The following is a 27,476-nucleotide window of genomic DNA, read 5'->3' on the forward strand; positions in this document are numbered from 1 at the left end:
CTCTCCGTTTCTTGCAATCATTGTTTCTCGCAATCAGTGTTTCTCGCAATCATTATATAGCAGGGGCCAGAAAAAGAAGCGGAACTTTAAGTCTAATACCAAGCATAGTGCTGACTGCTTCGGATATTTCAAGAATTGACAGGGTGTTACTAATTTATTTGATCGATAAGTTGTAACCTGGTTTTATCTTAGCGGTAAAATGTCACATTGAATTCTACAGTTCGAATTCTACAAACCTGTTTGCTAAAAACCTTATTTACAAGCAACTGGCCTTATTTAATTTTGGAGTACGGAAACGAGCATGGATCAGAAACAATAAATTGAATACAATTTATTTTACAAGTAGTCATCATATCATATATTCACACTTTAAGCTCTTTAATGTTCAACACGCTTCGATATATTCACATCATGGGAGCTATGATGATTCTCTTTCGATAATCAGATCTTTCCACCTTGCATTATATTATCAGTAAAAATTAGCAGCATGTAAATGATTTTAAGGAACAATGAATTCGATAACCAAAACTATTGAGATTTTGACCATCAATCATTTCGTGATTTCTATCCCGTAAAAACATCGCTTAGCGTTGAAAGATTTACATTGGTTGACTCAATTCTCTTGCGTAAGTGCTCGTAAAAGTGATTGTAAAATATTTATTAGCTTCTTTTTGCATGCGAGTCCGCGTTCACGTTTCAGCCTTAACTTGCATTTCTTGGGGATGAAATTGTTCGATCGTAACCTCTGTAAAAATTGCAATTTTTGGCATTTTCTGTTAATTTTGTGTGTGAGGAGTATTCTTATCCTTTCAATGACGACATTCCTGCTTTCATGACTTCGTCTACCAGGAGCAGATTTGAGGCAATGACAGTGCATGAGTGAATCAGCTGCCTTTTTACGCAAAGGTTGTCTAGAACACCCAGAGCAACGGGGTCCATTGCCTTGCCAGTTTTGAGGTCAATACCAGGAAACTGCACCTGCAACACGAAGATCTTATATCCACTCCCCTTTTGATACATTTTTCTTACCATAATAGTGTAGCAATAATTACTTCAGGCAACTATTTGAATTGGAATTTTGATTTGTCTCCGTTCTGCGCAACATCTGACGTAGGACAAAAACATTTGAACTATGTACTGGTAAAAGACAAGAGATTTTGCAAAATCTGCCAACTTGCTCCGTTTTGTTTTTTAAAGATCGCTTTTTGGATTGCGTGAAAAAATGTACGGAACATATCAGAAGAGAGAATTGAAGTGAGCTTACCTCTGCGGATCCAAGGCTGTCCATGAGAGTGACAATAGCTTCCTGTGCGTCCAGTCCTGCATTCTGAGCCAGTACTTTTGGTATGATAAGCAAGGCATCTGCATAGGCCTGGATTCCCAATTTCGCACGACCTGGAAACAATACCAAGCTCCCAAGTGAAAAAACAAAGAGTAACTAGATAATTTTGATAAACGACAACAGTCTAGAATATGACCCTGCACATACTTCGTTATTCAACGCCTGACAATGCGTCCGGTCAGAAGATAGAAGTCGTATTGGAGCGCTTACCATTGATGGCAAAGGGTTATAAAACCAGTCTCACTTATGCAATAACTAACAGGATCAATCTTTTTGGACTCTTCTCCCATTCATACACTGATAAATCTCTTCAATTACTTTGAGAAACAAACCTTGAACCTCCTTTTTGTATTTGAGCAATTCCTGGCTGGCATAGACTTCGAATGCGCCCGCTCCGGGAACCACACAGTCATCTTGAAGGGCATTCTTCACAGCTCGCAGACCTGAAGAAAATCTCTACACAACCGGCCGATCATAAAAGTTGCCTAAAAGGAGATACTCACTTTTGTTTCAACAAGCATCAAGTTCTCCAAAAAACGACAAAAAATAACCCACAGTTCGACATTTAACAGATTTGACCTTAAATAACTCATATAAGTTTCCCGTTAAAGTTAATAGTAAGAGCATTAACTGATAGTTAAAAATGTGTATTGCTTCTATTTCAGTGAAAATAATTCAGCGTTCTTTACTTTTTAAAAATGAACTAAATCTTCGTCGAATATTCGAAATCTTACCATCATGTACGGCGTCCTTGATCTGAGTGAGCGTGTGTTTGTTGGGTCCCTTGAGCAACAGGGTCACACTCTGAGGATTGTCACACTTCTCCACAAACGTGAACTTGTCCTCACCCAGCACTGTCTCGTACGTCAGACCACAGTGACCTTCAAACAAAAACTTTGCTATAAAAAACCTTGCCTATATTATAAACTGAAACCTTGGCTATATTATAAACATCAAACGGCGAAAACTGTCTGTCTACTATGCAAATCCACACTAAAGCAATGAGAAGTTTTTTAGTTAATTATATCAATACTAACAGTTGTTCAAAATCTGTCAAAACACAGATCATTTATATAGGTACTATCACCCAACTCTCAAATAAGCATGCATTGTTGCGAGGTACGTCTCATAATAAAAATCAAAGCTTCGGAGTGAGTTACGCCTGATATTTCAAATTCAAGCAAAAACTAAACTCAACTACCTACCGTCAGACGAATTACTCCCGAACGACAAGCAAGCGACAGGCTTTGGTTGTATCCAGATAAAGCACACATGTTAGTCTTAGAGGGGGAAAATGAAAAGAGGCAATCCAAGATCGCCCTTTAAACCATAAAAACCTGCCTCCTCAAGCGTTCTTGAGTTCCACTGAAACGTAACAGTTTATCCCGTTTTTGAAGACGAAAAGTCAAGTTCAGTCGCTGAAGAGAGCATAATAAAAAGTATGCATAATAAAAAAACAATAAAATTGTGGAAAAAGCTCGAAGAGTTGTCCCTGTCTAAAAAAACTACCGATATGGTCCAAAATAAAACCACCCATAAAACAAAAAAAAGTCATAAAGCAAAATTCTTCATCACATAAAAATAGCGCAGTTAATAAAAAATCTTTTTCTGATCACACAACAATAGGCAATCCATGACAGGCAACCAATTCGCAATTTTTGAACAAAAACTGAAAAAGAAAAAACCTCGAAAATAGTTACAAAAAGGGCCTTCCAATTCCCAAATGAATGGAATAAAACAAATGGGCAGAAAAACACGCAAAATTGATATTCCTTTCTAATTTATTTACGCTTTAGTCTTTTTGATGGGACCCTTCATGTATTCTTAAACCAAATAACTATTTTCAAGCAAACACCCTAAACTTCAAGACACTTTGCTGAATTAGTGCGGCAAGTCAAAATAACTCATCGGGCGAATGACCTAAAAACTCGAGTTAACGAACGTGAGGTGTAACCTCACTCACTTAAATGCCGTTAAGAAGAGTATGATGCCAAGAATTTAGGGTCAGACAAAAACAATAACAAAAATCACTAGTACAGCAGTCGAGCTGCGCTCAGTTTCGCAGCTACTGAAACAACCGAGTATTTTCGTAAAAAAATAGTCCGAGAACTTCAATTCTGTATATTTACACAAAAAGAGGGGAGGCTACAAGATCACTCATGATTTCCGGGCCCTTTCGCAGCAACGGTTTACAAAACTATTACTGATTGAAAAATAATAGAAAAACTTGTAGCACAATAAAATAGCTGCCCAAAATTTCTTCACCTTTAATTTCGCCATGTTTTCTCCTTAATTGGACTTTTAAAAAAATGCAAATTATTATTTTGAACAGATGTAAATATTAGAGATTTTTAGAATGAAGAATTAATTCAATTCCAAAACAGAACACATTTTTGAAAAACAGGACATTTAACAAATTTTTGCCTGCCGAAAATTCTTTTCTTTCGTTGACTTTCCTGAATACAATTTTATCATCGTAGATTAAAAGAAACCAAAAAGTTGACACTTGTCAAGGACATAGCTGGTAGATTGAAAAAATAGCCGCGATAGCTTTGTAGAGCTGCGTCTCAAAAATCATAATAAAAACGCGCAATTGAATTAGAAAATGACCTCAAAATCAACTATTTTCCAGCAACATTAAACTAAAACAGTCAAAAAAAGCACATAGTCCTATATGTACACAAAAAAAAAGTCTTAAAAATTGTTTAAAAACGTTTGTTAAAAAAAACTAGAATTTAAAAACAGTCTTTAAATTAAGTACACAAAATCAGGCTCATTTTGAAATATAGTGGCGTCAAAGTAATAAAACATAAAAACAAAACATAAAGCTACTATAAATAAAAAAAACAACTACTAAAAGCTTTAATCACAGCAAATTCAGAAAAAATCATTAACAGTTGCGTTAGGTGGAAAAAGGACAAAAACCATATATGTAGGCACTCCATAAATTCACCAAAAAACTTTCAAAAACAAATATCAATAGAAATAGCGCACATAAAAATAGCGCACTTAATAAAAATCTTTTTCTGATCACACAACAATAGGTAATCCATGACAGGCGACCAATTCGCAATTTTTGAACAAAAACTGAAAAAGAAAAAACCTCGAAAATAGTTACAAAAAGGGCCTTCCAATTCCCAAATGAATGGAATAAAACAAATGGGCAGAAAAACACGCAAAATTGATATTCCTTTCTAATTTATATACGCTTAAGTCTTTTTGATGGGACCCTTCATGTATTCTTAAACCAAATAACTATTTTCAAGTAAACAACCTAAAATTCAAGACACTTTGCTGAATTAGTGCGGCAAGTCAAAATAACTCATCGGGCGAATGACTTAAAAACTCGAGTTAACGAACGTGAGGAGTAACGTCACTCACTCAAATGCCGTTAAGAAGAGTATGATGTCAAGTACTTATGGTCAGACAAAAACAATAACAAAAATCACTAGTACAGCAGTAGAGCTGCGCTCAGTTTCGCAGCTACTGAAACAACCGAGTATTTTCGTAAAAAAATAGTCCAAGAACTTCAATTCTGTATATTTACACAAAAAGAGGGGAGGCTACAAGATCACTCATGATTTCCGGGCCCTTTCGCAGCAACGGTTTACAAAACTATTACTGATTGAAAAATAATAGAAAAACTTGTAGCACAATAAAATAGCTGCCCAAAATTTCTTCACCTTTAATTTCGCCATGTTTTCTCCTTAATTGGACTTTTAAGAAAATGCAAATTATTATTTTGAACAGATGTAAATATTAGAGATTTTTAGAATGAAGAATTAATTCAATTCCAAAACAGAACACATTTTTGAAAAACAGGACATTTAACAAATTTTTGCCTGCCGAAAATTCTTTTCTTTCGTTGACTTTCCTGAATACAACTTTATCATGGTAGATTAAAAGAAACCAAAAAGTTGAGACTTGTCAAGGACATAGCTGGCAGATTGAAAAAATAGCCGCGATAGCTTTGTAGAGCTGCCTCTCAAAAATCATAATAAAAACACGCAATTGGATTAGAAAATGACCTCAAAATCAACTATTTTCCAGCAACATTAAACTAAAACAGTCAAGAAAAGCATAGTCCTATATGCACACAAACAAAAAGTCTTAGAAATTGTTTAAAAACGTTTGTTCAAAAAAACTAGAATTTAAAAACAGTCTTTAAATTAAGTACACAAAATCAGGCTCATTTTGAAATACAGTGGCGTCAAAGTAATAAAACATAAAAACAAAACATAAAGCTACTATAAATCAAAAAGAACAACTACTAAAACCTTTAATCACAGCAAATTCAGAAGTCATCAAAAATCATTAGCAGTTGCGTTAGGTGGAAGAAGGACAAAAACCATATATGTAGGCACTCCATAAATTCACCAAAAAACTTTCAAAAACAAATATTTAAATCAATAGAAGCTAAAAGCTGAAGCCGATTAATTGATGCCCATTACGCTGCACCAGATAGCCAATGAAAACTGTTATTTTTCCGACTTAGCAGTAGGAGCACATTAGAAGCAACAAAACAGGACAAGACAAAAAAACCCAAAGTCATGACAAACATTGTTATGAACTCAAACTAATGATAAGATTAATTTATTCCCATTCCCAACTATGAAACTCATATTAAATACCTATAGCATTCAAACACACTAACAAACCAAACGTAAACTTACCACTATATCCAATTCAAGCCTCTTAACAGAACAAAAACTAGGAAAAACAAAAAAACTCCTGGAAAAAACTCATGTAATTTCTAACTTTCTCGAAAACAGCGTTGATTAACAAAAAACTATCTATTCTCTCCAGTCTCTAATTTCGTTTAACACTTAAACCCTCCAAAATTATTATGCGTTTCGTTTCCTGCTTTAAAACTCACGCCAAAAAATACATTAAAAACAGTCTGAAGAATTCGTCTTCACCAAAATACCACCTTTTCAAGTAACTAGTAAAGAACGAAGGAAGTCAAAGAACATAGCTATTTTAAGTCAAAAAACAAAAGAACAGTACAAGAAATAACTTAAAAATAAGGAACATTTAATTATTTTTCATACAGTATACGTACATTTTGAAACGAAAAATTTCATTTCATGTAATCGAGACTATAAAATTGCCCACAAAATATTAAACAAGCCATAATAAGCTTAATGACGTCCCTAATTTTAAAAAACGAGAGAGAACTTAAAAGAGAAATATTCTATGTTCTTAATTTTTTGTCAAATTTTATTGAAAAACCGTTTTGCTCCAAAATATTTTGCTTGAGTTCGTAAAAAAAACACCTAAAGCATTCTTCGGCGTGAATTCAGTTAACAAAAATAACCGACTAACGTGGGAAGAACTGTTCTCGAATCTATGCCTGTGGGGTGGGGGTGGTGCCTGGAGGAGGGATAACTAAATTCGCTAAGGAGGCTTCAAATGACGTTATTAGAGGTTATTATATACAACTTTAACCCAAATAAAACCAAGTGAAAAAATTGTATCATTTTTGGCGCACTTTTCATTTGACTTTTTGCAACGAACTTCCGTCATTTGAGTTCAGCTGCTGTGAATGAGACAGAAAATTAGATCACGCAAAACAATTAAAAAACGTTAATGTTCACGTCAAAATGGCCATCAACCGAAGGGCGTAAATGTCACTCAAAAAATCACAAACATCAAGTAAGAACATTGCATCGAAAAAGATCGATGCTTTTATAAAAATTGCTCCAAACATTGCTCGAGAGCAATTATAAATACACTAAAACAATATAATGGTTAAAATATTGCAAAAACAACCCTAACATCTGTAAACTATTTGAAAAATCTTCAAATTGGCGTACAAAGCCCTTTCAATTATAGAAAGCTTCAAAATGATATCAAAACAACCCGAATATTATCACTTTAGTCTAGAAAATCCTTATAGACAACAGTAAACAAAAAAGCGGCTTGAAAAAGCCGCACGTGAATAGAAAGAATTTGCTCTCTTGTTGATTTTTTTTCACGCCTATAATTCCCGCGCTGCTTCAAAAGATGTTACAACAAAAACCTCTCTCCCTTTTTTCCGTCTTCCAATTGGTTCACCAAGCCAGCTAATTCAAACTATTCAATAGAGACGGCTCAGTGTTTCAGATGGGAATGGCGGAGCAGAAAATGAAAAAACATTTACAATTTTTGAAGAAATTATTATGCTAGTCTTCAGTCTGTTCAAAGTTAAAGAGAATAGCACTACAACTTCAAGAGCAATGAAAAATCCACGAATGTTGGAAACGGCGCTGCAGAAAAAAAGCACACGAGAACAGTACGACACCTCTTCCATTGAACCGAAAATCAAATGTAAAACACAAGTTTTCAACAGCTTCCTTTCTCGGCCGCGTCAGAAAATGAAGTGTTTTTCCTTCTTGACCAGGAACCAAAATAAGGAAATATTAGGTTCTTTAATTCAAAAATCTTGCCGATGACCTTACCTTATACGCTCAAATCACACTAGCCACTGCTTCAATTACTATGGCGTTCAAAAACAACAAACATAACTGGCAGATTGCCAGAAAATAGTCGCATTAGCTTCGTAGATCTGCAGTCTCAAAACGATTGTAAATATAACAGACCAAAAAGAATTTATAAAATGCTTAAATATTGAGATTTTAAATTTTGATTATTTTGTTTAACTTGTTGATGAGTCTAATAGCTGCTCTCAAACAACCTTGAATTATAATGACAAACTCACTTGACCACAGTAAAAAGAAGTCAATTTCCGCGTGAGGAAGCCAATTTGAGAGTGAACAATAAAAACTTATTCACCGGAGCTAATAAAAACTTGCTCCACTAAGAGTGAAAAATGCCTTGAACGCAATTAACCTGAAAGTGCATAAACGAATTAACAAAAAGCAGAATTGAAGTTATTGTGGCGTCAAATGGCCGTAACAAAAATCTTGACAACGAAATAAACCATAGCAGGCCAAGTCCTGGCACAATTCAAAGTACTTTCATTGATTAAACAAAAAACTAGACCTAGAATGGACTACGAATGGATTAGGAAAACTATTTGTAACAAATCTGTCTGTCTCGGCGTGACCTTTCATCACTTCAATCTGACTTCAAAATCATGAACAGATCTAAAAACCATAGCCGGATGGATTCCTGATGGAGTAAATTCCTGATGAATAGCCTCTTACAAAGAACTTGAACTAAAACGCTAGAAAAAAGTTGCGAATCGATTGAAATAACAAGGGCAGATACAGCCAAAGAAAATTTCTTAATTTTGTGCCATGCTTCCAAAACAAAAACATAATTGTACTCACCTGGTATCTAAAAATCTAGTAAGCAATTAGCGTCCTTTCAAATCCTACTTATGGCATTAGAACAAAACAATTAGCGAAAAAGGCTTAAAAACTGCCTAAAAATAGGCAAAACAGCTGAAAGACCCGTAGATTACCAAAAAAATTCACTTCAATTAAATTGATTAATAAACTAATTTTCAAATACTCCTCTTCGAGATGTAAACGCGTAGCACCCCAACACAATTCCAACTCCTTATTTAAAAAAAAAACAAGAAGGTCACTAATAGCCGCAATAGCTTCGTAGTTTCTGCCGTCTCAAAAAGATAGTAATAGAAACAGACATGTTGTATTTAGATTAGGAATATGTATAACTTATTGCTGCCCCTATTAGCAGCTCTCAAATAACCTTCAATTCGAGTGACAAACATTAACTGGACTTTTCTCTGAATTCAAGTTAAGCCAATTTCACAGAGGTCATTTTTGAGTTTTAAGTCACCTGTGACCAAAAGCTTTATTACGCCAATGAACAGATAACTCGCTGCACTACGACTGAAAAAAACGTCACACGCATGCAATTCAGCTGAAATTGCATGAACGAATGAACAAAAAGCAGAATTGAAGTGAATGTGACGTCAAGAAATTTAATTGACTAAATAAAAAACTGGATAAAGAAAACCATTCAGAAAACCATAAAATAAAAAAAAAGTAAAAAAATTGTCAAAATGCCGCGTGTGAACAAAAAACTACCAGCGAGAAAACAAAATTTTGTGCAAACGCCGGTTTTCACTCTGCTCTAAAATTAGATACAAAACATTTCTCGCCGCAAAACCGCTTCCTTTTTCGCTACACTTCCTGTTTCGACGTGAACCAAATCATCATTTAAATTTGACATCAAAATCATGAAAATGTGCCCACAGATCTTTAAAAAAGACAGCCCCCAATAAAATTTAAATTCTTCAAATCGTAAAACATAACCGGAAGAATTCCAGAAAAGACAGAAAAGACTCGAAGACACCTTCACCAAAAAGCAGCTCTCAAATATCTAATTTCCGATCGCAGTGAGCATCAAAGAAAAGAGAAGGCTACTTAAAATGAATACAAAACGGAATACAATTAGAAAATCAAGACAAAAAAAACTCAATCAATTTTTCAATTCTTACAAGTACAAATACAGAGGGAAAACAATACTTCAAGTAATCGAGACAATTTAATTGCTAGAACAAATTCGGACAATCCAAGAAGACCACAAAAACATTTCTAATCTTGAAAAAAGCAGAAACTACGAAATTTAGAAAAAATAGACCATTTTTTGTCAAAATTCAAAGAACTAAATTGCTTGGTACCAAAGAACCTGTATGTATTGTGTAATAAAAAATGCCCAAGTGCATTAAGATTACAATCAGTGACAAGTAAAAGCATAAAAATAATGCACCGAAGTCGCTAAAATAGCCTTAAAACCGAAGAATTCGTTGAAAAACAATCAAATTAGAGTAAACTCCCTTTAATGCTTGAAGCTGTCACACAGAGCTGCAATTCAAGGGTAATTTTGGCGTGATGTGCTTATTGCCCTTTTTAACTGGTACCCCAGTTGCATTTGTGTCAAAATTATATATATATATATATATATATATATATATATATATATACTTATATATTAGTAGTAGTGTGTTACTGCCTATCCACAACTTGCTTGTGGTGTGGCGACCTTTCTGCAACTACACCATGGTGAATGACATGCGGTCCCCGGTTTAGGGGTACCAGGAGGGGCATCGTCAACATCAGGGGAAAGGGGCAAGGAAGGCGGACTATTCTGTGCAGTGTGGTCGTGTAGGATTGATGGTACTAAGTCCAGCTATTTTGGTACCTCTAATGCTCTTTCCCACAGGTCAATCAATTTCAGGTCTGTGGTGTTCTTACTGAAGTTGAAAATGTGGTTTAAGTCATGTGGTGCTACATTACATTGTGAAAGCTGTTACAAACATTGTAACATTGTCAGAGATCTTACTCAGGTAAGAGTTTAGCAGGGGACAGTATCCAGTATTCAGTTGTGCCAATAGGATACGCAGAATTCATGGCAGCGTTTGTTCTTCTGCTATCTTGGGTGGAGGTGTACGTAGTGGCTTGTTGTCTTTGATCAACAGAGTAGGGAGAGTGATTCGATGAATACTTTAGAGCTCATTTTGTATTCATTGCGATTTAATTGCTCTTTATTATTTTTGTGTTATTTCGCGCCGTCCTTATAGATATCACTTAGTGTCGGTTTCATGAGACAAAAACCGGTTAAACAGGTTGTTTCACGATCAGCACGATGGCTCAGATAACTGCCGGCTGGAAATTGCTCTGCTAACATTTCTGTGTGAGCTTTAACAGCTAGCATTTCAACTTCATTGTGTAAGACATTGATGTCGGATATTTTTACAACGCCAGTAGTTGCGCGAAGAGCAATGTTTTGTTGCGTTTGCAGGTGGTTCCAGTTTGCATTGCAGATTGTGGAAGCCCAAATGGGGGCACCGTAGTTAAGTACGCTCCGACCGATAACTTTGTAAGTCACTGAGTGCGTCTCCTTTGTGCAGCCCCCGTCGCTATCAGCAAACTTTTACAGAATGTCATTGAGCTTTTGTAGTTTTTCGTTGGTGCTTTTCTCATGTTCTCCAAAATTGAGCATACTATCAAAGGTAACACCCAATATTGACTTTGGACTTCACTGGTATTAGTGAATTGTTGATGGTGAAGTGTGGGTCAAATTTGGCCTCATTGCTCCAGGTTGTGAACACAGTTGCACTTGATTTTTCAGCTGATAACTCAAGTCTTGTTTATTCCAACCAGTCGTGTAAAGTATTTAGGTATGGAGTTCTTATGTCACGTAATTTTCCAACCTGTTGGTGAGATGCAGTTACAGTTATATCATCAGCGTAAAACGTGATGCTTATATCTTTCGGGCCGCCTCTGGTTCTAAAGTATGAACGCCTCTACGCGGCAGAACTACAAGTGGGCAACCGCTCCCAGGATGCGTACACTATGTACACAGACTGCGAGAAACAAGTTTTTGTGGCGGGATCAGGCAACCACTGTCTCTATGGTTTCTAGTATGAATTTAAGTGGGAACTCTTTAATTACCAAAAACCTTGACACGCTATCAGAAGAACCTTAAAACTATAATTTAGTCTTGAAATAACCTCAAACAACAAAAAGTTCCAAAAAACAAAAAATGCTTGAAAAAGTCGCACGTGAACGTAAAAACTTGCTCGCTTAGCAAAAATTTTTTGACACCTACATTTCTCGCTCTGTTTCAACAAAGGCATGAACAATAGAGCCACTCTTTTTCCTCTGCTCTTCGAATTTGTTCACCGAAACAACTTTTACAAACTTTATTCACTCCTTGAATTTCACAATTTCTTGTTCGTTCACTGATAAAAAAAAACCAGAAACCCATAAAGCTTCCTCGAGTTTAAAAACCAGGAGAAGGCCAATCATAGCCCCAGCTATAGCTTTGCGCCTATTAATAAAAATTCTTGATAGACATTTCGAAGCAATGTCGAGTAAATCAATTATTAGTATTATAGGTTTAGGAACTATTTAAATAAAGTGCCACAATAGAAAAGACTCAGAATAAAAAAATTTAGTGTCTTAATATAAGTGAGCTCATCTCGTATTCGATTCAATTCAAATGGCAGTCTGTTCCATTCATGCAGAATTTTATGGCTGAAAGGCCTTATTCCAAAGTTAGTTTTAACGACAGAAATTTGAAGGTTTTAAACCAACTGTCACCTTGTTAACTTTATCATTACGAGACACAAGAGAGCCAAGATGCCCCGGAACTCGTTGATGACGAATTAGGCGATGGCCAGAAAGTAAAATTCTGAACAGCACACGTTTCTGCACAGGCAACCAGCGCAGCTGCTTGATGAATCTTGAAGGTGTTCCGGGTGGCAGTCGAAATATGAGCCTGCACGCATAATTCATCATCTGTTGTAATTTACCATGAAGTACAGCACGTAATCCATACTTTAAAGTGAGCTGGAGTAGTCAAGCCGCAAAATAATCATAACTCTTACCAACTAATTTTAAGACATCCCTATCAACTCTGTCTCTCATAGAATAGATCTTTAGTAGCATATAGTAGCAGGCAGAAATAACTCAGCTGATTTGCTTTAAAAATAAAAGTTTGTCATCCAAAATGAAGCCAAAAAACTTCACAAGACCCAAAAATTTGGAATCCATAGAAAGTCTTATATCAGAATTGAAACAAATTTTGCACTACTTTCATAAATTGTTTACTAGTATTTAATTTCAGCTTGGAGCCACAAAACCATTTCTGCAAGGTGTTAATAATCTGATCAAATTTCTCCTGAGTCACTGTTTCATCAGATACAAATTAAAAAAGGTATCAACCGCATAGAAATGATAGTTTATTTGCAGCTGATTAAAATTTAGCTCTAATGGCAGCAAATAACAGGACAAAAGCAGGGGGCCTAAAACCCATCCTTGTGGTACCCGTTTTAATTTCCTGCTCCGAAGACAACACATCTTTTATTAATACTTTCTGAGATCGACCACTCAGCTTTTTAGGAAACTGAGAACAGAACCCCGGAATTCAAGGCTAACATCAAGAATAGATAGAAGTATATTATGATCCAGTGTATCAAAGGCTGCCAATAGAGTCCAATGTAAAAGGTGCTCTTTTTAGCTCTAAATTAAGTGACATGTCGTTGGTAACTTTCAGAAGCGCGCTTTCTGTTGAGTTAACTTTCTATAGGCACTTTGTAAAGCACAGAAAAAGGCATTGCTTTCAAGGTGATTGGTAAGTTGCACAAGAGATGATCTTTCTAATAACTTCGATGTATAACTGAGGTTTGATATTGGTCGATAGTTTGCAAAATCTTCAGGATCAATATTAACGTTTTTAATGTAAGGCTCAATATCTTGTTAAACAGCCTGAGGGAAAATTCCAGAGAAAAATTGATGAGGTTGAATACAAAAGAAAAGTCGTTGAAGCTGAAAATAGCTTCTTGAAATCGCTCAAGGATAACAGAGTGAAGGCGCATAACTGCTTATTTGTCAACGGGAGGACCTCTGGATACTCCGCTGCTTGAATTGATGCAATAATATTCCCAACTTTTGAAATAAAAAACTTATTGAAATCTGTTACAAGAATTTCGTTATTTTCACATTTTGGTAGTATCTGCTCTTAACCAAGTAGGGATTTCAATAACGCATACTTTTGATGTGTACATTTCCCATACAAGACATTGTTGATAAACAACGCCCTTTTTTCACGTATTCAAATCAAAATCGGCTTTCAAATCAGCGCTTCGGGTCTTTCGGTATAATCGCTCAGATTTCCTTTTCCTCCTGTTCAAGAATAACAATTCATTGTCATAAAACGGGCATTTAGGTTCAAAGAAGATTTTAGCCTTAAGCAGTAAGTGATCATTTAATATATTTTCCTCCGCAGCCAGATAGACATTCCAGGCTTTAACAACGCCCGAAGTTTGCTCTATGCTGAGAGTACTCAACAGCGAATTAAGATACAAGTCAGGCCTAAAAAATTTCCAGTTCCTGTAAAATATTTGTCGCTTGGGTTTGTTAAGTTTCCAATTACTTATCGAAAAGCAAATTAGGGAATGATCAGATTGAGAAAAAAAGTGTCCGATTTTACATTAACACGAATTTCGCCGGACGATATAACATGATCAAGGAGGCTACCCGATTAGCAATTTTCCAGGTACTCTCATAGCTCTATGGTAGACTTTACTGCTGCGCGTGAATAATGAGCTGTCCATCTAACATGCAAAAACTGCGCAAGAAAACGCCAAGTAACGGAAACATAAAATTACCCAGCACTTGAGGAGTAATGTCATCAAAACTGTTTACAGGCTGGCCACCACAAGCGAGTGTGATTCGCTCCATATTCCTTCTTTTAGCTCTTCTCAGTGCAATAATGTTCTCTTTGGCAAGAGCGTCCAATGACAGGGGGTCAATTCCCTTCTGATTTATAAGCAGGAAGCCCTTCTTTCCGTCGTCACCACACACTTCTTTCTTGAGCGCAATTACCTACGAAATGGATCACATTAAACCACTAGAATCTAATATGAGCTCTCCCAAAATTTGATGCATGAAAAGCTTCTAAGATCTTGAACACCCGTGATAAATTGTCATATCTATGGGCATCAATAGTGATTATGACGAACCACAGCGGTATCTGTGATAAGCGAAACTATGATATGCCGTAATTTCCTCTGAATGCCGTCTTTATCATAATCTAAAATATCCTGGAATTTACAAACTACCTGTTTGACTCTGTTATCGATAACACTCCTCTCTGCAGCTACCAGTTTCTGCCGCTCATCTGCTGACTTGTAGAAAAATGACGAGTTCACTTCGGTCTTCTCGTACTCGAGCGAGACATTGCACGTTAACACAAAGCAGTCTTCAGCCTTTTTGGGCATGTTAGGGTGCCTGGCGCCATGGTCCATTACGATTCCTGATAAAGCAATTATTGTCATTATCCCAATTTCTCCTTCATCAATGTTGACAATCAAGCTCTTCAGATGTACAATTGTTTTACTCAACTACACCAATTTCTGTTTCAATAGTTCTAGAACTCACCTCTCACTAATTGAGTGTCGACATCAAGTTTATGCATCATTTCCATAATTTCAACCATGTGAAGATCTAGGGGCTTTCCCTCAACTTTAATGGCCAATACTGCATCCACAATTTTCTCCGTCAGCAAATCTGCCAACTCCGGATGCACTTTGGTTCTCAAAGAAGTCCTGGCTACATTGCACAAGGTTTCCCTGTCTACTTGACCAGAAAGACACTTCATGTCATTCAGCAAATTGAGGCACTTTTCTTTGGCAAGGGTGAATCCTTCTGTCAAAAGTCGCGGATGTAGACCCTCTGATACGTAGAGCTCTGCTTGTTTGATTAGCTCTCCGATTATGAGCACATTGGATGTTGTTCCATCTCCAGTCACGTCATCTTGGGCAGTGGCCACTCTAGCAACCAGAGAGGCAGTTGGATGTTGTATTTGCATTTCATGAAGTAAGACATTTCCATCTTTAGTGATTTTAATGTCACCAGCACCAGATACCAACATTTTCATAGTGCCTTTGGGACCCAAGTTAGTTCTCAATACATCCTGAAGGCCTCTAGCTGCGTTGATATTGACCGATAATGCCTGAGCAGCTCTAGCAATTTCTGCTTTAGGGTTCAAGACTTTGACAGCGGACATGATCAGACTAAAATAAACAAAATTTTTATATATCAAATCGTACTTTGTTGTTGTTGGGGATTTACAGTTTTCACTGAGGGGATTTTCGTCCCAGTCGTCGTCTTAGAAAATTGTCCTATTATTTCTGCAGATCTGACAGTCACAGCATAGATGCCAGCTACAGATGTTATTTTCGTCGAATCGCTCGTTTACAAACTTCCACATGAAAGTTAAAACTCGATTTTAAGGCCTTTTTTCGTATTAAATTCAATGTATTTTTCTATTCGATTTGCTAGTCTGCATGTACGGAAAAAGAAATCATTTCTAGCCTTTTCAGTTCTGGTTTTCGGGAGCTTGAATAATTCATTTGTTCTCCCTTTCTCTGAATTTTGTTTCAGCATTGGTAAAAAGCTATCGTCTTCTGTCAATTTCGATAAAAGTAGAATGTCATTTAGTTGCATGAACATTGGTAGTGGTAGTATGTTAAGAAGTCTCAGTTGATTTGGATACGGCATGACTTTTTGTCCAAGGATCCATTTGACTACTTTCTTTTGAAATCTTTCAAGCTGTTGTAATTAACCTCGGTTCGGATTTGTGCATGCAGAGCCATATAAGAGTACTGACACCAAAGCAGAGGACACTAATTGAACACTTTGACTTTAAAATATAGAAAATTGATCAGCATACTAATATTTTTTTTATAAATTCAGCGTAACGTGGGAGAAGATATATTACAAATAATTATGCGAAAAACGGGTTGGTGTTCCAATCCAAACTTCAGCATGTGCTTAAAGGAACACATTGAAATCCGTTTAGCGTCCCTCATGAAAAATGGTAAAGGTCAAATTTTCCGATTGATTGTTTCATAGCACCGATCAACTCCCTCTAAAGCAGAGGAAACAACTTCGAAGAATAGCTAAGCTTATCTTAGTTCGAATGACATCAATCTAGGGTTTTATTTGCGCTTTCCGATCTTGGCAGTGATCTGTTGCCGGCAAACACTGGCGTGCTGCATCTGATATGCTCTACGTCAGTCACACGTTTCCAGGATCTATTCTGTTTTGCCCCCCCCCCCCCCCCCCAGCTCAGTGAGCATAAATCTTTCTTTTATGACCCCCCGGCGCACGTGTTATTTTCTTACATAGTAACATGCTATATAACAGCAAATATTTTGTAACTGGGTGTTGTGATAGTCGTTATAAATAATCTACCATTCCTTGTTGTTATTCCTGCATTTGTTTATGTGTTTGATATCGTGTATCTTTCAGAACCAACGTTGAGTTAAAGCTTTAAGACAAAGCCTGTTTTCCACTACAATTTAACTCAACGTTGTGAATGCCATGAAGTTCAAGCCGCCACAACTTCCTTCAAGTCCGACTCCAGAACAATGGCGCTGGTGGAAAGACTGTTTCTCCAAGGGATTGGATATCAACGAAATCACAGAAGACGAACACAAACTGACCTTTTTGATTTCGCATGTGGGTTCGGATTTTTTTGCCATCTTGGAACACGCTCCTTCATACAACGAGGCCATTTCCATACTGGACAAGCACTTCAAGAAACCCACTAGGATCATATATGCCCGTCTCAGCTCCTCTCATGCCGTCAGAAATCGGATGAGTCTATTTCGGATTTCATCAATAGATTGAAAATTCTACTGCAAAAGTGCGAATGCAAAGCCGTCAATATTCAGGAGCATCAACAGCTCGTGATTCGGGACGCCCTCGTCGCGGGCGTGAAATCGGATATCATTCGCATGCGACTTCTGGAGCAAACGGACGGAGATGCAACTCTGGAGAATTGCATTTCACTTGCAAGCGCTATTGAACTGTCATCAGACTACAACCGAAGTTTTCGTGGAACTGAAGGACTGGACTCGTCTGTGCCATCTTCGGAGGCGGCATCAGAGTTGTGCGCCACAGGTCGACCGCCAACTAGTACTGTCAATGAAGGAGGACAAGTTCGAAATAAATGCCAGTTTTGTGGACTTCGTGGCCATCCGCGACGAAACTGCCCAGCTCGGAACAACAGTTGTCATAAATGCCAAAAGAAAGGACATTGGGCGACTGCTTGTCGGAGCAAGCTGGCAGTAACACAACAAGCTCAGCAAGAAGAGTCATCCGTTTCGGCACTGTCGTCGGTACTTCTCGCGGCCGAAGGAAGCTCCGATGCCTTCTACGCTTTGGTGAAGGTTGGGAAGAAGGAATTTCTTGGACTTGTTGACTCTGGAGCATCGGAGTCATTCATTTCCTACGAAGCTGCACGTCAGTTTGACGGTAAAATAACTATGACAGCATCCGCTACTCAACTTGCAGACAAGACCAAATTACCAATACTTGGCCATATCGATCTGACGATGCAAGTGAACGCGGAAACCTACTCCACTCGTCTTAAAATTGCCAAGAGTCTTCTTGCAGATATCATAATCGGCATGGATCTTCTCGGGCAACACTCAGTGGTACAGCTGGAAACAAAGGGGGATCGTGGCCCCGTCTCAATCTCGAAAGCAGCTCAGGGCACACACGCTGCAGCTATGTTCCCAGCATTGGACATTGAACCACCGATTCTCTTCTCAACCATAACCAAGCAAAGGGCCAAACCAATCACAACTAAATCTCGCTATGCGAGTAAAGAGAACCAAGAATATCTTACTCAAGAGATCGATCGCCTACTAGAAGCTGGCATCATAGAGCCTTCGTCGTCGCCATGGCGGGCCCAAGCATTTGTGGTTAGACGTGGATCAAAGCCGCGTATGGTTATAGACTATTCAGAAACGATAAATCGTTATACGGAACCCGATGGATACCCGTTCCCGGAAGTGGAGACAATACTCGACGGAGCTGCACAGGACAAATATTTCTCTCGCGTGGACCTGAAATCTGCCTATCATCAAGTACCTATTCAGGAATCAGATCGTCCATTCACAGCCTTCGAAGCAAATGGAGCGTTGTATCAGTTCACTCGAATTGCTTTTGGGCTAACTAACGCAGTTCCTGTTTTTCAACGAGTGATCGATTCTATCATTCGCAAGGAGAAGCTAGAAAAGACACGAGCCTATCTGGATGATGTTATTATTTCGGGGGCAACTCAAGAGGAGCATGACCGTAATCTGGAGAGGTTTATATCAACAGTGAAGAAATACGGAATCACTCTCAACAAAAACAAGTGTCTGTTCAACGTACAACGAATTTCGTTGCTTGGCCATATTCTGGAAAAGGGTACAAAGCGGCCTGACCCTGAGAGACTCAAGACACTTATGGACTATCCGTTACCGGCCACTAAGCAGGAACTCCACAGGCTCATTGGATTCTTTGCCTAAAACGCGAAGTGGATTGCGCAATACTCGGACAAAGTCCGACCGCTCCTGGACGCTTTCAATGCAGGCCTTCTGCCTCTTCCAGAGTATGCGGTCAAGGCTATAGGGAAACTGAAAGATGCTATAGCGAAGTCGGTTTTGGCTGTTCCTAAACCTGGTTCGCCGCTCATTATGACGACAGACGCTTCAGGAACGGCGATAGGAGGAACGCTCACGCAAGACTCGCAGCCTATTGCTTTCTTTTCGCGCTCTCTCAGTTCTGGGGAACGTAAACAGTCAGCAGCGGAACGTGAAGCATTGGCCATTGTAGAGTGTAGCCGTAAGTGGATGCCATACATGAGAGCTTACCATACCTTGATTCAAAATTCAAACGGACCAAGAGGCTGTTGCTTTTATCTTCTCTCGCAATAAGTCAAAGGTTAAGAATGACAAGCTGATGCGGTGGCGATTAGAACTCTCCACACTGTCATATGGAATCGAGTATAAGAAGGGGTCAGAGAACATCGCAGCGGATGCACTCTGACGCATTGCGTCGATTGATAATTCCGGCACAGTGGACAACCTTCACAGACGCTTGTGCCATCCTGGAATTACAAGAATGTGGGAGTACGTCAGTCGACACAAATTACCATTTACTTTGAACGAAGTACGACAGTCTTGCTCTGAGTGTCCCACCTGCCTCGAATGGAAGCCTAATTTCTACCGTCCCGAGAAAGCTCATATTATAAAGGCTACTCGGCCGTTCGAACGTATTAGCATTGATTTGGTAGGACCAGAATCAATGTCCCCAGCTGGAAATCGCTATCTTCTCACTGTAATTGATGAGTACAGTCGTTTTCCGTTCGCAATACTTTTAAAGGATATTTGTGCACAGTCAGTCATAAGGTCTCTCAAGTCAATCTTCTCACTTTGTGGAACACCGGGCTTCATTCACTCAGATAGGGGGACACAGTTTATGTCAGCCGACTTCGATAAATTCTGCGCCGATACGGGTATCGCACACTCCCGAACCACACCGTATAACCCCAAAGGCAACGTCCAATGTGAGCGCCTTAATGGAACGGTTTGGAAGGGCGTCGTCTGTACACTCCATTCTCGCGGTCTGCAACCCGATCGGTGGGAAGATATACTGCCCGATGTGCTGGCGTCAATCCGAGCACTCATTTGTACATCTACACAAAAAACACCTCACGAGCGGTTTTTTGGTTTCAAACGCAGGGCGCCTGCCAAATGGAATCTCCCTTCATGGCTGGCGCCGGGTCACCCCGTGTATGTCAAGAGTTTTGTTCGCAACAAAGTCGACCCTATAGTTCAGCCTGCAGAAGTTGTGGAGCCAATAAACAATCAATTTACGAGAATTAGGCGGCGTAATGGAGCAGTCGACACAGTTTCATCGTCCATTTTATCTTGCGGCAGCGTGGTGCCAAACCCTCGACGAAGATCCTCCCTGCCTCGTCCCGTGAATGTCCCGGAAAAGCCGCAGGAGGGAAGCGATGTAATAGCGGATACGTCGATTATGGACAACAATGCGCAAACGCTGGAAATGCTGGCTCCAGGATTGCAGCAAGATGTTTGCATGCCACGTACTGGTGAGGAGTCACCGCCCGTCATTTCCCAGCCAAGGGAGCCGGCAGGCCAGAGCACTCGTCGCAGTGGAAGAGTAAGGCGTCTGCCAGAACGCCTACGCTCAACTGTAGACAGCAGCATCATCCCTGAGACTTTCGACGAAGACGAGATCATTTGGAAGTACGAGGAGCAACATTAGCGGGGGAGAATGTTGTGATAGTCGTTATAAATAATCTACCATTCCCAGTTGTTAATCCTGCATTTGTTTATGTGTTTGATATCGTGTATTTTTCAGAACCAACGTTGAGTTAAAGCTTTAAGACAAAGCCTGTTTTCCACTACACTGGGGGTCATAAAAAACACTGGGGGCCGAAAAAGAATAGATCCCGTTTACATATTTCGCTCTTTTCAGATACTCGTGCTGCTTGTATGTATGTGGATCAATTTTGTTCGCCCCAGTGTTTTTTAGGACCTCAGTTAAAAAATATATACGTTACTATGTAAAAAATAGCACGTGCGCCTCGGGGGTAAAAAATATAAGCCCACTAAGCTGGGGGGGGGGAGGTGACAAAACAGAATAGATCGACGTATCTGTCAATTTTTCTTGGACACGACTTTGCCAGCTCTTTAAAGTTCTTAATGGTTTTATTTACGCCTTTGTACTTCCCGAAAGGTGAATTGAGTCTTTTACTACTACTACTACTACTACTACTTATCATCGAAGAAATCTTTGACGATTGTGGCTTCAATGTCCAGACTAACATTATCAGCAGTGATTCAGTCAATCGCTTATGAAGAATTTTCTGAGGTCTTTCCCATTATAACTCCAAGTTAGTTGTCAGAGAACTTATAGTCCCCATCATAGTACCATAATGGGGGGAACATAATTTCGCAGGGTGGGGGCTATAAATACCCATATTATGTCCAGGAGACTGAATTCGAGGAAAGAATTTCAAATCGAGATTTGAAAGATTTTTCGGTTATTTAGGACAACATTTGCAGCTTTTTAATGGTGTCAATGGTAGTCAGAGAATGGAGCTACACAAAAGCGCGAAACTAACTTTTACTCCTGTAATGTTATCACGACAGAGTAGGAATATTCATCTTTTGCCGATTCTCGCAGTTAACTGCAAGCAACTTCTATGCTTTCATGATTTCGTTTTGATGTAATCGCTATTTTTTTAGATTGAATTTAAGTATTGATCTAAGTATTTTTAATTAATGATCTAATTATTCCCCGATGATCCAGTTCAGACCTTTATACTAGATCCCCTTTTTGTTGACATTTTTGACTTTTTTGAGGGCAAATAGTTTGATGTCAACAAAATACGGGACAGTCGTGGTGGTCCCTTGATGGTGTTACTTCTTGCAGCATGTTCTTTATACATTGCCCTCAACAAGGTGTAATATCCCTGCACTGTCTACGGTTATGGTTTGGGTTGGGTGTGATTCCTAAGCACTTTAAACCTCGGAGTTACTGAGGAAAATTTTCCGAGCTTCAGAATTGAATTTAATTGAGCAGATGTAAATGTACAATCAGTTTAATACAAAGTTAGATCTATTGGTTTTAAATATTAGAAGTTTTGTGAAGATGAGAGATGTAAAGCAATTAAATAGAGGCAGCTCGATTGTGTAAGGTTTAGTTTTGAATATGTTCTTTGGTTTCAGTCCTATCAATGGTTAAATAATCTTGGGTTATTTTTACCCATTTTCGTTAATCTCCTTGGGATTTTCTTATAGTTATTTTCTACCGGACGGGTCCCTGATAGTTAAACTAACAGATAACAGGTTTACCTGCCTGAAAAATCCCGTCATGAACAAACATTCCTTGACGTGTCCCGTCAAGATGAAATTCCATGATGATTCCCGTCATTATTTATGATGTTTTCTCTTTATTGTTAAAATCCGGTTTACTATTAGTAACCATCTCTTTTTGTTCTCCAATTTGTTTGTGAAATTTTCGAATTATGGGTTTATTATGTAATTTATGAGCATGTCATACATTTTGTTTCACTATAAAGGGGCCCAACATCAAAAAGCAGTGTGTGGTCCGGAGTTACTAGCCATTCCTGGTGCAAATCTGAACCCCAGAACTAACAATAAAACAGTCCAGCACATTCAGAAGAAACGTTACACGAAAGAAGATCAAGTTATCATTTGGCAGGATCTGGTCAAAAACTAAATATCCCGTCATCCAAAGTATCCCCGCCAACCCTTATCAGCAAGTGAACAAGTCGCAGAACTGAAGGCTATCCCGTCAAACAAAGGGATTGTACACTGTCAGAGACCCGGTGCAGAAAAAGTGGTCTCAACCTTAACTTCTAAAATCCCCAACCTGCCCATTCTGCACATTTTCAAACACCTACTCTCAAAACGGAAGCAGAAGGACGAAAAACTTTTAAGGAAATACTCGCAACCCCATCAGCCCCCAACGCTCGAAATAAAGATTCTAATAACTGTTAGACGATACAAATACTAACAGCGAACCATCAAGCAGAAAAAAAAGAGCAGTCCTAAAATCAGTAAAGGGAACCTTTCAGGTTTCTGTCGGTTTTCCCAAGCTGCAATTTGTAGTAATGGTCACTGATTAAGTTCTCTGGCCTTATCTACGTTCTTTAGCCCTGAAAAATTTGCAAAACTTACCAATCGAACATCAATGCTAATCAAAAAGTATTCCTTTTGGGGAGCCTGCAAAACAAGTCTCCAACTTGATCCCGTTTGTACTGGACTGACTCCAGCTGCCATCAACAGAATCAAAAATCTAGGTCTTTACTGCATGTTCCCCCGCAGCGGTTGCGTGAACACTAAGAGCGAGAGGAATTTATAAGATGTAGAACCATTGTTAGAGCTGACAAACAAATACAAAAGCTGAATTATGTAAAAAAAATTGCAAATGGAGATAAAAACAAGCGAAATGATGGAAACAAAGATCGAAGTGGTGTGTAAGAAATGATGCGGGAAAAGTGCAGAAAGTTAGGCGGCAGTGGGCGTGAAGAACATAAAAGAAGACACTGTGTCGTGCCAAGAACAAGTGTGTGAAACCACCAAACAAAAGCACAGCACGAGTCAGAACATCACAAACAGTTTTTGCGTCCATGGAATTCTTGAGGGTCCAGAAAAATCAAAATCCCGAAACCTGGTCCCTACCAATGAAAAAATTATCTCCCGTCACTCAAAGTTACCCAATATCCCGTGCACCAAAAACATCGCCGCCAACCATATCAGCAAATGAACTAGTCTCAGAACTGGACTCTATCCCGGCCATCAAGGACTTTTTATACATTGAGAGTTCTGGTGCTGAAAAAATGTTCCCAATATTAACTTCTGAAATCCTCAAATTGACCATCCGAAACATCGGCAAACACCTGCTCTCAAAATGGGAGCAAAAGGACAAAAATCTGCCGCGGAAATACCTGTGACTTCATCAACCGTTAAAGCTCGAAATAAAGACTCTGGTAGCTGTTAGCCGACACAAATACTGCTTGCGAACTACCAAGTAGAAAAAGAAGAACTCCTCCAAAAAGAAAAGGGCTGCCCTTAAAGCACTCTTGATCAATCCTGATCTCATTTGTACTTGGCTGACTCTAGCTGCCGTCGACGGAATCAAAGATGTAGGTCTTAACTGCAAGCTCATCGGCAACGATTGCGTGGAAAATAAAGAACGAGAGGAATTCAACAGATGTGGAGCCTTTGTAGGAGCTTTGTGAAAAATTTGAAAAAAAAGAGATAAAACTAACTGAACTGATAGAATTGAAGATCGAAGAGTTGTGAAGGAAATCTTGCGAGAAAATTTTAGAAAGTTATGCTGCAGTAGCCGTGAAGATCATAAAGGAGGATAGTGTGCAATTCCCGTGTACAAGTGTGCGTTAAAATCTTGAAATCTGGTCCCTATCAATGAAAAAACTCAAACAAAGAAATTCCTAGCTTCGTAGTCAAAATCACAAAAATTAAAAGGCCCGAACGGAACTAGTGACCCTAGAAATGAAAACGAAGCTAGACTGGTGATAGCGAAGAGTGCCGAAGAACGAAATGAGTTAGAATACATGGGTGTTTATCTCTTACCGGCTCTGAATAAAGCTGATTCAATTAAAAAATATATATGTCTGTAAAGAAAAAGAGAATTGTTTGACAACGGAGAACCTCGGGAGAAGCTAAAAATTCAAAAACTCGAACTTTTTATTGTTAGCCACAGCCACTAGTAAATCTTAACCACAGCCCCCAAACCGGGGGAAACGAGTCATGACTATAATATCTAAACGCTTTGTTGAATGCCAGAAATCTTGCGAAATTTGAACAAAGAAGTAAATATTGAGTAACTCAATTTTTCGGCGAGAATATAGTATTCTATGCGTTTCTGAGACATGATTAACATGAACATGAAAACATAGGAGCTTTTACATAGTGATGATTAAGATATCTACCGAGTAGACAGACCCCTCACCGAGAATACCTCGAACCATGGAGGGACTCTCAGTGCCGTCAAAAAGCATCTTGATTCCTCTAGAATCAACTTGTCCCTCCTGTACTGCTGTGTTGCTCGTAAAATCTGTTTAAACCGGCAAGAATTCTGTTTAGCTGTTATCTATAGTTCTCCTAAAGTTAGTAGTTATCACTATTTGTCAACAGAGTACAAAAACATCATCGATAATACTGATTTGCGGAAATTTTAATCGGTCTACAGTCAAATGGAACGTATGTGATACACAAGACCCAGAAGAGAAGGCAATTCTTTTTTGACAAACAAATGTTGGAACAAGCCACAGAGTTGCCCCAAAGTCACTCAAACATAATTGGCTTATTATATCACAAAGGATTCAAAAAATTTACAGAAATTGATAAAAAAAATTCTGCAAAACATACGACTGCAATGATCACCGAGATATAAAAGGACACTTTGACTCTAAAAAATACAAAAATGATCAGAAAACTAATATTCCTCTTTATAATTTCAGCGTAACGTGGGAGAAGATATAATACAAATAATTATGCTCGAGGATTTAACCAATTTAGAAAAAAATGAGTATTTATGTTATGATTAGGTTCTATCGTGGAATATAGCACAAAGAAAAACGGGTTGGTGTTCCAATCCAAAATTCAGCATGTGCTTAAAGGAACACATTGAAATCCGTTTAGCGTCCCTCATGAAAAATGGTAAAGGTCAAATTTTCCGATTGATTGTTTCATAGCACCGATCAACTCCCTCTAAAGCAGAGGAAACAACTTCGAAGAATAGCTAAGCTTATCTTAGTTCGAATGACATCAATCTGGGGTTTTATTTGCGCTTTTCGATCTTGGCAGTGATCTGTTGCCGTCAAACACTGGCGTCCTGCATCTGATATGCTCTACGTCAATCACACGTTTCCAGGATCTATTCTGTCTTGCCCCCCCAGCTCAGTGAGCATAAATCTTTCTTTTATGACCCCCCGACGCACGTGTTATTTTCTTGAATAGTAACATGCTATATAACAGCATATAATTTGTAACTGGGGGTCATAAAAAACACTGGGGGCCGAAAAAAAATAGATCCCGTTTCCATATTTCGCTCTTTTCAGATACTCGTGCTGCTTGTATGTATCTGGATCAATTCTGTTCGCCCCAGTGTTTTTTAGGACCTCAGTTAAAAAATATATACGTTACTATGTAAAAAATAGCACGTGCGCCTCGGGGGTAAAAAATATAAGCCCACTAAGCTGGGGGGGGGGGAGGTGACAAAACAGAATAGATCGACGTATCTGTCAATTTTTCTTGGACACGACTTTGCCAGCTCTTTAAAGTTCTTAATGGTTTTATTTACGCCTTTGTACTTCCCGAAAGGTGAATTGAGTCTTTTACTACTACTACTACTACTACTACTTATCATCGAAGAAATCTTTGACGATTGTGGCTTCAATGTCCAGACTAACATTATCAGCAGTGATTCAGTCAATCGCTTATGAAGAATTTTCTGAGGTCTTTCCCATTATAACCCCAAGTTAGTTGTCAGAGAACTTATAGTCCCCATCATAGTACCATAATGGAGGGAACATAATTTCGCAGGGTGGGGGCTATAAATACCCATATTATGTCCAGGAGACTGAATTCGAGGAAAGAATTTCAAATCGAGATTTGAAAGATTTTTCGCTTATTTAGGACAACATTCGCAGCTTTTTAATGGTGTCAATGGTCTTCAGAGAATGGAGCTACACAATAGTGCGAAACTAACTTTTACTTCTGTAATGTTATCACGACAGAGTAGGAATATTCATCTTTTGCCGATTCTCGCAGTTAACTGCAAGCAACCTCTATGCTTTCATGATTTCGTTTTGATGTAATCGCTATATTTTTAGATTGAATTTAAGTTTTGATCTAATTTAAAACTCGATTTTTGAGGCCTTTTTTCGTATTAAATTCAATGTATTTTTCTATTCGATTTGCTAGTCTGCATGTACGGAAAAAGAAATCATTTCTAGCCTTTTCAGTTCTGGTTTTCGGGAGCTTGAATAATTCATTTGTTCTCCCTTTCTCTGAATTTTGTTTCAGCATTGGTAAAAAGCTATCGTCTTCTGTCAATTTCGATAAAAGTAGAATGTCATTTAGTTGCATGAACATTGGTAGTGGTAGTATGTTAAGAAGTCTCAGTTGATTTGGATACGGCATGACTTTTTGTCCAAGGATCCATTTGACTACTTTCTTTTGAAATCTTTCAAGCTGTTGTAATTAACCTCGGTTCGGATTTGTGCATGCAGAGCCATATAAGAGTACTGACACCAAAGCAGAGGACACTAATTGAACACTTTGACTTTA

At 38.4% G+C, this 27,476-nt stretch overlaps 3 protein-coding genes across 3 annotated transcripts in view; 1 reads left to right on the forward strand and 2 right to left on the reverse strand.

Annotated features, from left to right (window-relative positions):
- LOC142348548 (10 kDa heat shock protein, mitochondrial-like) overlaps nucleotides 1-27,476 on the reverse strand; it is a 124,996-nt gene that overhangs the window by 18,780 nt on the left and 78,740 nt on the right. The window lies entirely within an intron of this gene.
- On the reverse strand, nucleotides 303-15,859 carry LOC142348136 (T-complex protein 1 subunit zeta-like). The gene is made up of 7 exons (XM_075399341.1): nucleotides 15,205-15,859; nucleotides 14,886-15,079; nucleotides 14,433-14,649; nucleotides 2,077-2,223; nucleotides 1,675-1,785; nucleotides 1,265-1,395; nucleotides 303-978 (listed from the first exon to the last, which is right to left on the reverse strand). Exons 1-7 carry the CDS (start codon nucleotides 15,830-15,832, stop codon nucleotides 802-804), a joined length of 1,605 nt encoding a protein of 534 aa, XP_075255456.1. The 5' UTR covers nucleotides 15,833-15,859; the 3' UTR covers nucleotides 303-801.
- On the forward strand, nucleotides 17,152-19,130 carry LOC142348024 (uncharacterized). The gene is made up of 2 exons (XM_075399191.1): nucleotides 17,152-17,415; nucleotides 17,505-19,130. The coding sequence occupies exons 1-2, from the start codon at nucleotides 17,152-17,154 to the stop codon at nucleotides 19,128-19,130; spliced, it is 1,890 nt and encodes a 629-aa protein (XP_075255306.1).

This window comes from Convolutriloba macropyga, chromosome 10 (assembly GCF_964194025.1).
Source record: "Convolutriloba macropyga chromosome 10, txConMacr16.3, whole genome shotgun sequence".
NCBI classification, from domain to species: Eukaryota; Metazoa; Xenacoelomorpha; order Acoela; family Convolutidae; genus Convolutriloba; species Convolutriloba macropyga.

Bases quoted from the DNA above. Each gene is read 5' to 3' on its own strand.
- LOC142348136 (XM_075399341.1), bottom strand. From the start codon at position 15,832: ATGTCCGCTGTCAAAGTCTTGAACCCTAAAGCAGAAATTGCTAGAGCT. The intron at 2,224-14,432 runs GTAATTTTATGT...TTTTGTTTGAAG, and splicing joins CATTACTCCTCAAGTGCTGG to GTCACTGTGGTCTGACGTAC. The intron at 1,786-2,076 runs GTAAGATTTCGA...GATTTTCTTCAG, and splicing joins CAAGGACGCCGTACATGATG to GTCTGCGAGCTGTGAAGAAT.
- LOC142348024 (XM_075399191.1), top strand. From the start codon at position 17,152: ATGAAGTTCAAGCCGCCACAACTTCCTTCAAGTCCGACTCCAGAACAA. The intron at 17,416-17,504 runs GTCAGAAATCGG...GTCAATATTCAG, and splicing joins GTCTCAGCTCCTCTCATGCC to GAGCATCAACAGCTCGTGAT.